Source organism: Haliaeetus leucocephalus, unplaced genomic scaffold (genome assembly GCF_000737465.1).
Source record: "Haliaeetus leucocephalus isolate CR32 unplaced genomic scaffold, Haliaeetus_leucocephalus-4.0 Scaffold395, whole genome shotgun sequence".
NCBI lineage: Eukaryota > Metazoa > Chordata > Aves > Accipitriformes > Accipitridae > Haliaeetus > Haliaeetus leucocephalus.
Window position 1 is genome coordinate 9,241,506 of NW_010972831.1, and position 11,890 is coordinate 9,253,395.

Consider the following 11,890-nt stretch of genomic DNA (forward strand, 5'->3'; position numbering starts at 1 on the left):
ACCTGCTGCTTTGTCCTGTGTGACCACTGTCTCCAAGAAACCTTTCTTCAGCAATATTTTCTGTTAAATTTGGAGTGTCTGCCCCTTTGGGGGAGCTTTTTGCAAGGGTATCGAAGGCCTAGGTTCAACCAGGAACTCTTATTGGGTAAATGGAACTAGAACTGTGCACGTCAGTAGATCTGCATTGCTTCAGCCATCCAAGAAGCTGATCTCTCTGACATACATACATACATATAAAAATATATATACATACATTTTCAGTATTTCTCCTTTTCAGATGAGAGATGTCTCCAAAGACAGTGCTGAAATAGATTCACAGCAAAGTTGTGGCACTTCTGGTGTTTACTGTATAAGAATGACATTTATGATAATAAAAATGGAATAAGTGTTGAACAGTAACGATAGCAATAATATTTTGCCAGGGACAAAAAAAAATGATATAACGTAATGAAAGCAGAAATGGAGAAATGGCAAGAAGGGGACTATTACAGCATGGGGAGCAGAGGGACCAGTGATGTGGAGGTGGACTCGGTGAGCAACATCTCTGCATGAGCAGAGGAAATAAACAGCAAGAAAATAGACACGGCTGACTCCTCGCTGGCTGGAACCGATGGGAACCGCAAGGAATCTCTGAGCGTGCCCTGCCAGGGGTCTGAGGAGAGGGTCACAATAATCACAGCTGTCTGGTTCCCCCCTTGGCAACCTTCTCCATCAAAGTACCAATTCCCACTCATTTTTCCCTAAGTCTTATCAAAATCTCTTTTCTTCAGATTTCCATGGCTAGCGAATCTTACCAAAAACTTGTTTGTTTCCTTCATTTCTGAGACAGCCTTTGACTTATCTGGGAGCGCTCCGAACACTGTGATATAAAACTGTTCTCATTACAGTGTTAAATTAAAATTTAGTAGAAGATGCACAAAGCAGAATAAACTTTCAATTAAAATATAAACACTGTTACTGAGAAAGAAAACTGGAGGGAGCTCCTAGGCTTCTTTGCATTAAAAGTGCCTGAGATTTAATTTCACTGTGACATCTCCTTGGAATTACACTGCTAATTGATCAAATTTTGTCTGTCTGTTATTTAAACTTTCAATAAAACTTAGATTAATGGAAGGTGTAATCCTCCCGGGCAGAACAAATATTCCCATTGTTCATGTCAGGTATGGAATAGCAATGCCCCTACTAACAGCTTTTGCATTCAACCTGTGAACATGAAGTTAATCATAAAATTGTAGTGATTCTTTAATTGCTTGAATGAAATGTTCTCCGTGTGTCATTTCTCCCTCTTGCTCTCCCCCGCCCCCAGTCTCCACTAAATGCTGGTATAGATCTTTAAAACCATCTAGGTATAATTTTCAGAACTGATTTTCTTTGTTCATTATGCAAATAAAAAAACAGCTTGCTCTGTCTGTGATCTCTCAGAAGGATGGGAGCGTCCTTCCCCCTGCCCCGACACTCCTGGCAGAGGGTGCTTTCTCATATATTAAAAAATGAAGCAGCACAAGAATGCCAAGTGCCCTGCCTTGTGCAGAAAAAACGTAAGCAGGTTTTTTTACTCCTCACCCTACCTTCCCCCCTCAATTATGGGGTCAAAACTTGTGGCAGCTGAAATCAGCTGGGTTTTACCCTCATTTGCACTCTCCTGAATGTGGTGCTGGCTCTCCAGCCTGGATCAGACCGGACTGGGAGCAGCTCTAACCCGCACCACCTCTCCCGAAAGGCACCAAACCACCTCCTTTGCTCACCCCCGCTGACAGCTGTGAGCTATGCAGCAAGCATGGGGAGCTGGGCTGAAACAATACAAAAAAAGGGAGAGAAATTTTTGCTGAGTGAGTAAAGTCAAGGATAACATGCAGAGGGTCTGCCCTGTGACTCCAAGAGTGCAACCGCAAACCTCTGGACACCTAAGCCTCTTTCTCCAAGTCCACTCAGCACAGGGCTCCCCAAAAACACCCCAGGGTGGTATGACAAGGTACGAGGTTTTACATCAACCCAACAGCCCAGATGATTTTCCAACACCCGTCTCCTGACTCAGCAACAACTTTATAGAATCACAGAATCATTTAGGTTGGAAAAGACCCTTAAGATTGAGTCCAACCGTAAACTGCCAAGTCCACCACTGAACCACGTCCCTAAGTGCCACGTCTACACGTCTTTTAAATACCCCCAGGGATGGTGACTCAACCACTTCCCTGGGCAGCCTGTTCCAGTGCTTGACAACCCTTTCAGTGAAGAATTTTTTCCTAATATCCAATCTAAACCTCCCCTGGTGCCACTTGAGGCTGTTTCCTCTTGTCCTTTGTGACCTTCTAGAGAGGATGTCCACTGCAGTGAAAATGAGACCCCATCTCTGGCATCACAGAGACAGAGTGGCAGGCAGGAGCACCCCGTGCTCCCCAGGATGCCCAAGGAACCGCTGCGCATCCCTCCAGCCGCTGGACTGGCCTGGGAGGCCCCAGAAATTCACATTAGGCTTTTGGAAATTACTATTTAAGAGACTTTTAGTCACATAACACTTGGACACCAATATTCACCGAGCATCAGGCTTCCATAGACATCTGCAGGAGCTGCAGCATTAAATGAGCCCTTCGTTAGCACAGGTGACCTCGACTTCCAGCTTTTGGGGATTTGAAGATTTTCCTACACAATGGGCATGCTAACACTATGGGTTTTTTGATACTTCTGGGGTAAAACCATTTCTTTTTTTCAAGCTGAGTTTGAATAAATTATAAGAAGCCTCTCCAAAATTCAAGACATTTTCCAAATTGGTTATTTTAGTTTTCCATCTCAGTGAGGACTAAAAACTCTTGCATTTTTAGAGGAAATGATTGACAAGTCAAGGTGCCACCTGTGGGCTGAAGCGGTGCTTGCTCCATAAAACTTGAATCAATCTTGGACGAAGGACATGCTACATAGACAGAACAACACAAATACTGTTTGCGAATACTAATATTAACATACTACAAAGAATTAGAGCCTGTTTTTTACCATTCTTTTTCCACTGGGAGAGGAGTGTATCTGTACCAAAGTGTTAATATTCACAAGAGGAGGGAATCATGCAGTATTTTTTCCTGATTTCTGCTTTTTCAGCAAATTTACTATCTGCCAGACTAAGACCTTTTGTACCACACAGAATAAAGAACAAAGAAGGGCTCTAACAAGAGGGAGGAAGAAGTTAGGAGGCAACACCTAGTTTGTATTCCTTCAGTGGTACTGTTTGTTGTGCAGTACTAAATTAACTCCCATTAATTCATTGTGAAAACAAGCCTTAGAGAATAGCAAGGAACTTACAGTTTCTTCTCCTGAATTAATGTTGCATGGTAGCACTTTTTTTTAAGAATAATTAACAATAACTCAACAGTGGAAAAAAATGTCTTTTGATACATCTGAAGTGTGTCAATGGTAGATGGCTGCTGTTGTACCTGCTGTGATTCCTATTTAAAATACAGCCAAATATTTTCATAGCTGTGATTCAGCTTTTTGTCCTCCTAGGCCTGTGCTGTGTTTATTGCAAATACACTTTTGGGGGAGAAAAAGGAAACATCTGGTGTATTTGAAATAGGAACAAAAGGGTCAAGTTCAGGCACTCTGCTCGCACCGAGCAACATGTTACCAGGAGCAGGGAGGTGGGACGAGGTGGCTGACAGCGGTGCAGGCACAAAGGCACATGTGGGTACTTGAAGCAAGCGGCCGGCAGTGCCCACGGCTGGACCGAGGTCCCCGCTGCCCGCGAGAAGCCCACGATGGCTTGGGACGGGTTCACCGGCGCTCCTGGACAAAGCCCACTGCGCAGCCACGCCAAGCTCCGGCCCTCCGCTCTGACACATGGGGATCTGTTCACGCATCGGGCAAACGTGTCCGAGATCTTTTTCACTACAATAGCTGGTTCTACTGTTTCTAGAAGTAGTTTTTCTGATACCACTTAAAACTTAATCGTACCCTCAGTGATTCATGCAGGAAGACGCTTAGCTAGTTGGCTGCTGAATTGAAAATAACAGGGACACAAACACAGTTAAAGAAAGTTGCTCTGTTTTTTCATTCCAGCATTTTCTCAACCAAATTACTGCTGTACCGTTGGGAGACGACGCACAGAACGCATCAGTCCAGGCAACACACCTGGGATTTGCCACGGCTGCTCATCCTACGTGGTAGATGCTTTGCTGCTCACATAAGCAAGCAGCACTCAAAATCATGGGATGGACAAGCAACAGAAAGAGGGACGCTGATCTGCAGGTCAAACGCAATAACAGGTCCCCAGGTGTCCCTCTGACATGCCAAAAGGCAGCAGTCTTCAGACCCCGGGGAGCTCGCTCGCAGGCTGCAGCTCTGCTCTGCGCAGAGCCCCCGCCAACCTCCAGTTTGATCCACCTAAGCTGAAACATATGGCACCGCGCTTCTCCAACTGGCTGAGGCACAGCTCCATGTTGGGAGCTTTGCAAAAATCTGCATAAATGATTTATACAGGTGAGAGGCACACACTGTCCTCATTAAAGTATCAGTGTGGCTGGAAATGAAAAAGATTCATATCTGCTGCAGGAGGCTTTCAGGGATCAATATGTTCCAACATATGTTTTAATACTTCCTAGGTTCTCACATGTGTCTCATGAGATTTCTTTATTTATCTTTTTTTCCCAAGGTTATGAAGCCAACTGTTTTCATATGTGCTCTGAAGCAGCGACCTGCTTTTCATAATAAATCTCTTCTATAGAAGAGGAAAAGCATGAAGCTGTGCTTCTTATTCAAATAGTCCATGATAAGATTATGTTGTGCACAAAGCCTTAGCTGCTCCTGCTGCGTGCTACTGTATTTAAGTGCTAAGCACACGTTTGGGCAGATTATTTTTCCAGGAAGGGGCTAACCACAACTTCTGCTTGCCAGTGCTTCTGTTACATTTTCTCCCCCCTTTAGCTCTCCTCCTTTTTCCAGAGGATGCTGTGTTTTGATGTCGCTGTAATAAAGATCACACTGAAACTGATAGGTGAGTGGGCTGCGCAGATTTGTATTTGAGGTGGAAAAAGCTGTCCTCTTCAGTGCTGGCACAGTGCAGCCCACAGAACAAGATCAGATAGGAAATAAAAATAAGGGAAAAGGGCACGAATGTGTGTTGGAGCATGCGGGAGATGAAGACCAGCACTGGCTGTGTTGGCCGAGTGGCTGGCCCAGCACCACAGAGAGATTCACAGGCTGCTCTGTAATTTGGCTTTTGAGGCATGCACGCTTAGTAACTAATCTGACTTCTCATCAAATCAATTAATTAACAGACAGAGCCCAAAGGTCCACTTGAAGTCAGTACACGGCTGGATGCAGCGAACAACCTCCCTTTTTCACATGCAGAACACAGGATTCAACAGCTCAAAAATTCAGTTCAGCTGTACGGCGGTGGGTGTGCTCAGAGGAGGGCTGCCATGCCCCCAACTGCCCCCCCAGGGCTTTCACCTGCACCCCCCAGCAGCCACTGCTCTGGCTCAGGGTCACCGTGTTCACAGCCAGCCTCTCCCTGGGGACGCCTCGTTCTTCTCTTTTGTGCAGTGGATATACAGTCAGTTTTTTTCTGAAGCAAACGGAGGTGGTGCAAAAATCATTTGTTAACACCTCCCACATTTCCCTGGTACTGCAGTCTACTTGTTGGAGTCCGTCATTGTTGGGTGGGAAAGGAAGACAGAATGTTTTTCACACCCTGGTTTTATTAGCTGCATGAGAGTATGCTGCTCTTTTCTCTGGACACTTCTTTCCCCTCTCACAATAAAACTCTGTAGGCTAGAAAAGGATTATTGCTGGGTTCAAACCTGTGATGAAAGGCCATTATGCAAGAAATCATTGTATTCCAAAAATCACATCACAGGTGCTAAAATGATAGCATAGAAACAACAACTGCATAACATCCAAAACCAACAGGAAAAAAAGAAAGTCTTTGCAGTTGCAGTACCCTGCTCAAGGCAGCCCAGACCGTGTTGCACTGGTAATGCTATTCATTTGTATTCATACTACCATTTAACTGCCTTCAGTTAGTATTACAGGCCTGTCATTTTCTAAGTCTATAATGTGTAGTAAATACAAGCTTCTTACAGCATAAAGAGGTACAAAAGCCAAACGGCAGAAGGAAGCGCACGCTACTCCGGTCCCATTTCACATACGAGGAAGTGGGGAGTAGGAAGCATCTTTGCTACGCTCACTACGGTATGTTTCTGCACTGCCACCTTCGATACCTGTGGTCACCCAGGACACCACGCTACATTTGGGAAGACTTGAATTTGCATCTCCCATCTACCCTACAACAGACTGCATAATTATCATTTGTAACCCAAAATTCCCACTGACATCTTCCTTGGATAAACGGTTCCATATCCTCTCACTTAAATGCCTTTGCTGCAGTAAATACGTGCATCGTGCCCCAGAGGGAGTCACACTTCACTGCTGAATTACACGGTTTGTGAAGCATGGCGAGTTGTTTTAGGTCAAAAAGGGAGCTTTGGAAGTGTTGGCTGCTGGGAGAGCTGACCAGTTCGATTTCAATCCAACAGCAGAAAGCGTTTGTGAGAACCAAACATCCAACAGGTCCTGAAACCTTATTCCCAAAGTGTGAGATTCGCAGCTTGAAGCGATGACAGACTGCCAAGCCCAGCTCAGCTGGAGCACGCCCCAGGCAGCACAGCTCTTGCTCTTCAGCTTGGGAGGTTCTGTACAGCTCCCTGCTTTGACCCTGATCGCTCAGCGGGGTCTCGGTGAACCCAGCCCTTCACTCGACCCATTTGCACCTACAGCAAGCAAACAGAAGTTATCCTGTACCGCAGGGCTGTTCGCAGCCCCGGGTGGAGAGTACACAAGCGGTAGTTGTCTCACTGCAGAAACAGAGAGCCAGAAGGGACTTTAAGGAGTTATTTAGTCCCTTCCCTGTTCCAAGGAAGGGCCAAACTGTTCCTGTTGTCACTGCTGGCAAAGGCTTGTCCAAACCGTCTTTAGAGACCGTTGAGGCTGGAGATTACCTGCAGAAGTAATCTCTGCCCTGCCAGCAATTCGTCACCTCCCTGCTGATGCCTAACCTGAACCTCTCTCACCACAGTCCAAGACCTTTATTCCTTGTTCCAGACACTGCATAAATGGGGAGCGTATTGTTCTCTTGATGACGGTAAGAGCAGTTTCTGCACTTTCAGACACTCACCACAGCCGTCTCAGCCCACTCCTCTAAAGGCTAACATTCTTTCAATCTTTCCTTATTGCCATATGATCGAATCAGACACAATAGATTTTACAGGGCAGAAATAAGATGACTCAGTATAAAACCATGGGTATTGCTGGTTGACGTGGTCCCAAGAATCAGAGAGTGTCTGCTTTGGCTGAAAGCAGATGCTGCAGATGGAGCTGAAGGACCGAGTGGCCCAGGGACTTGCTGCTCTGTGGAACAGCAGCCCCGTGGTGGAGGTGATGAAGAAAACCACAATAAAAGCCACAAGGCACAGTGCTCATCCACAAGCAGCGGGAGGGCACGCACCGATCACTGCTGTCAGCGCCTCACGCCGAGGCGTGACGATGCCCCAGCAATGGCATCAGGGCTTTGGCAAAGAACATCAGTGGGTGCTGCTGGAAAGCTCTCCTCTTCTCTTACACAGGCTGCACCTTCCTTTTTCTCTCCCACTGTTGCCTTTCATCCACTTGGGCATTATTTTTACAATCTTCCCGATACAATTTCTTGTAAATTATTCACAGGGTTTAGGAAGAGCACAGCAGAATGAGGCGACCCAAGAGCTGTCCTTACTTCTGCTGCCAACCTGCTGAATGGTGCTGCATGCATATCAGCGCACGGGCCGGCGCTTGGAAGAAACACTTCAAGACCACGTTGTCTCTCCTTTGTTGTATAACTGATACGAACATCTGCTAAAACCCCAGACTAGGAACTATCCTCATGGCAATACTGCCGGATCTCAGAGCAAGTGCACAACTCACGCTCTCAGATCTGTCCTTGGTCTCTGCTGTTTGGTAGCAGAATCCATTGCTGCTAGTCTGCGCCTACTCATGAGAGCTCGTCTGGAACTGTCCTCCTCCAGCTCCCGTCGTATCAGATGGTGCTGACTCGCTGGCGTGTGGCTGCACAAAGGAGGACCATTGGTACCAAGCAAGCTCGATGCTGTTCAAAGTCCTCCGACTGTCAGGAACACACCCAGCAAGTCACAGCTTTTGGGGCAAGCAGCACCAGAGCCGCTTCACACGGCAGATGGGCTGGAGCCTGTGGAGCAGGATCAGTGCGTGCTCGGCAGACACGCAAAGCAGTCGCCACCAATTCCTCCTTTTCATCCTTAACAAGCGGGTCTGTCCCGAATTTTGCCTTTTTCTCGTTTGCATAGCAAGTGATAACTGAATCCGATGTGATGACACAATAATTTTCACAGCTCACGGGCCCCGGGAACAGGGTCTTTTTTTTGGCCTCACTGCCTGAGAGACCATTTGAAAATAATTAAAAGATGGAACCTTTTATGTGGTTTATGGCGCTTTGATCAAGGTTTTTTAATTAACCTATCTTGCTTTAAGCTACTGCAAGTTCATTTCGCTCTCGTCGACAATATCATAATGGAATTGATTATAATACGGCGGAGAGCACGAGTAGTGCGCAGCAGACGGGGACGTCGGGCTGCTGCTGCGCGAGGAGAGCAGAGGAGCGTGCCGCAGCCGCGGGCAGGGCGCGCTGCGCTAGACCCCTGTCAGGCTGCAGCCAGAGAGCCCGACAACACACCCATCACCCATCCTGCTGGTCGCTGCGGCCAGGGTGTTTGTCAGCGAGTTAAGTGGGAAGCAGCGACGGGTGTATGGCCAGGACACGTCTCGGCACGCTGCTGCCGTCGGGAAGTGAAGTGTCGGGTTGAAATTCGTCACCCCGGCCCCTACAGTCAGAGAGACACGGCTCCTTCCGAAGGGTAACGGGCTCCATCACTCTGTATGGAGACACCTAACCATTCACGTGATAAGAAGCCAGTGTCACCCAACCTTAACTTTGCTGCCTCTGCGCTGCAAGGGAAGCTGCTCTAAAATCAGCTCCGGGCAGGAGCTTGCAGTGGCGGGGAACTGAGGAAGATGGAAGATGACCACGGCCCATGAGGGTCCTGCCAGGACCACGGTGGAGGCACGTCAGAAAGGACCAGGAGGGGGAAAGGATTTAAACCTCTCCCATCTCCCAGTGTCCTGCTGCCCCTACCGAAGTTTCCATCAGAACGAACTTCTGTTCAAACCACTAAATGTCAGGGTATTTCCATGAACCCTCTCCATGCCGGGCTCTGCCACCCCTCGGACTGTCCACAGACTTCAGCCTGACCGTATCTGATCAAGGGGGACCACAATGCCCCAATACTAGGAGGTGTGACTGTCTCACTACTAATGTTCCCCAGGGTAATGGCTTTGTCTTTGACTATTCCATACTAACTAATAGAAGCAGTAACACTAGGTCTCTTGGTGCTTCCACTCAAGGTCAAAATACCTAGTGAACTTGATATTGAACAAGTTTCGGCAAGTTAAGAGATTTACCAGTATGCTGCGCCAACGGCTTTCCAAGAGGCTTTTTAAATAGGCTGTCCTAATAAAGCCTACAAAGAGAGCAATCACATGTTTGAGAAATGCTGAATCATTACTGTTTTCATCTAAACAGCAAGAGAGTGCAGCCTATTTAGGCTGCATAAATCCATTCTTAGTTATTTCTTAAAACAAATGTTTTTAAACCAAATTTAAAGTTCTATTCAATACCATTACTTTAAAGGCAGGCTAATTGACCCCAGCTCTTGGAATGAACATTTCTCCCACCTCTGGTGTTTAACAGGACTGGTGGCAGCAGACCGGCTAATTTTATGGCTGTCACAGAGTCTTGGTGTGACCTTGGGCAATGCTCAGGACCTCATCCAAGGGTCGCTGCGGAAACCAAAAGTCTCTGCTATGACTGATGGCTTTTTGCTAAACTCACCCTTTCTCCTGTCCTCAAAAAAGAACCAGGACAGCCTTCTTCCATTTACTCTCATTTGTCTGGGCTGTTAAAAAAATAAAAATCCCACAAGTGAGAGACAGTGAAATCCTCAAGCAAGGCAGCATCGGGTGTGAATTTAGAGATCCATACGTTTGAGAGATTCTCTAGAACCTCAACATTTCTAGCACTAAATTGGCACCTCTGCTTTTTGGTGCAGGTACCTTATTTATTACTTTCAACTAAGTTGGGATCCCTGTCCAGATTTACTGTTTGAGCATCTGTCCATACTTTTAATATCACTGACAACAGTTGCTCGCAGAAGCGAACAGAGATGCCTGTATTTTAGACATTTTATGGTACTGTACATAGGTCTCTCTTAAAGCAAAAAGTAATCAGTTGGTGCTGTATAACCCCACATTCCTGAAAATTACTATTTCTTTCTGAAGATCTTGTAGTAAATTAGGCATTTGCTCATGCAAGTCAACCAGAGCACCACCTAGAGACAATTAACCCAATAATCCAAATATGATACATATAATCTTGGGCTAAGATCTGTTTGGTTTTGTGCTAAACATGAACTGATTTGCTGTCATTTCAGATAAGGCTCGGGATAAAAAATTTGGCTTCATGCTTTCTTTTTAATTAAGAAAGAAGGTTATATCATATACTTCTGGCTGTCATTTAGACAGACAACAATGCTTGACAGACCTGCAGGTGAGCAAACCAGATGCTCGTGTGAGGAAACTGGGATAAGTAGGATTTAAAGCAAGGAAACAACAAAAGCAAGAAAAGGCTCGGGTGGAAAGGCAGCCCAGCTTCACCACAGTCGGCTGCAGTGTCCAGGGCGAGCGGCACGGTGCAGTGGGGAAAGAGGCGCTGGGCAGCGGGGACATGGGGAGCTCCAAGGAAAGACTACAAAGGTTTGCTTTTTCAGAGTATCCTCTTACTCTCTATCTTCAAATAACACCAAACCCCACTGCTTACAGAGGACTAAAATGTCAGTGAATTAAAATAAAATAAAAAAACAAAACCAAAAAAGGTTTGCTCATACTGGGGCAAATGAAATGTTTTGGGTCAGACTGAATTGTAATTTTATGGTTGGCGGGTGGGGTTAAGAAAAACACAACTAAAGGGTTTTCTGCAATGATGAATCATTTTGGATAAGATTTAAAAAAAATCTTTCATCAGAGAACAGCAAGCCGACGCATTTCAATAATGAACTGAAATATTTTCACCAAAAAAGGTCACTCACTCCTATGCCATAAAAAAAGGTTTTCTGAATCTGTTTCCAAAGCTGCCAAAAAATTCTGCTTTTTCATGATGCTGTTGTTTTCTTTAAAGAAAAAGAAATAAAAAATCAGTGAGAAAGCTGAGATCATTTCTGCCAAGGCCTGCAGTGGCCAGGAGCACGTGTTGCAGGAGAGGATGAACACAACGCTACCTGCCCAGGAGGAGCAGGAACAGCGGCCACCGCGCCGTCCCCGCAGCGAGGGGCTGAGCCGGCGGGAGGTGAAGCCGCTTGGGAAGCGGCTCGGCAGGAGCTGGCGAAGGCTGCGCACCGGCGTCTCCGCTGTCCCCTCGCCGCGGCCCCATGCCGGAGGAGACCCTGCACTCGTCCGCCATGGACCCTCGTGCCCCAGTCCCGCTGCCCCGAGACATTCCCGTGGGCAAACAGCCCCGTCTGCTCTTTTTCCCCTAGTTGGATTTGCTAGAAAAGTCCCAGAAGGGACCGGGACTCCTATCCCACTGTATTTTCACAACACCCAAGCCACTTTTGTACCAGCAATCCCAAAGAAAACAAAACGTTGGCCATCAGAAAGAAAGCACCTCGCCTTTTTAGTGGAGGTGGGGGAAGACTTGATGAAAGCAAAGGATACAGGGGAAGGAAAAATTAAGTCACTTATATATCAGGTACTTTCCTTAAAGACTTGAATACCTGTGGAAAATGTG

General features: G+C 46.5%; 1 protein-coding gene across 1 annotated transcript in view; it reads right to left on the minus strand.

The window, feature by feature from the left end:
• The window catches only part of LOC104835799 (tapasin-related protein-like), a 75,233-nt gene extending 63,670 nt beyond the window's left edge, over window positions 1-11,563 (minus strand). The window contains exon 1 of the mRNA XM_010573971.1: window positions 11,382-11,563. Within this exon, the coding sequence (XP_010572273.1) occupies window positions 11,382-11,563 (182 nt within the window). The remainder of the gene's footprint in view (window positions 1-11,381) is intronic.
• Window positions 11,564-11,890: the final 327 nt, after the last annotated feature.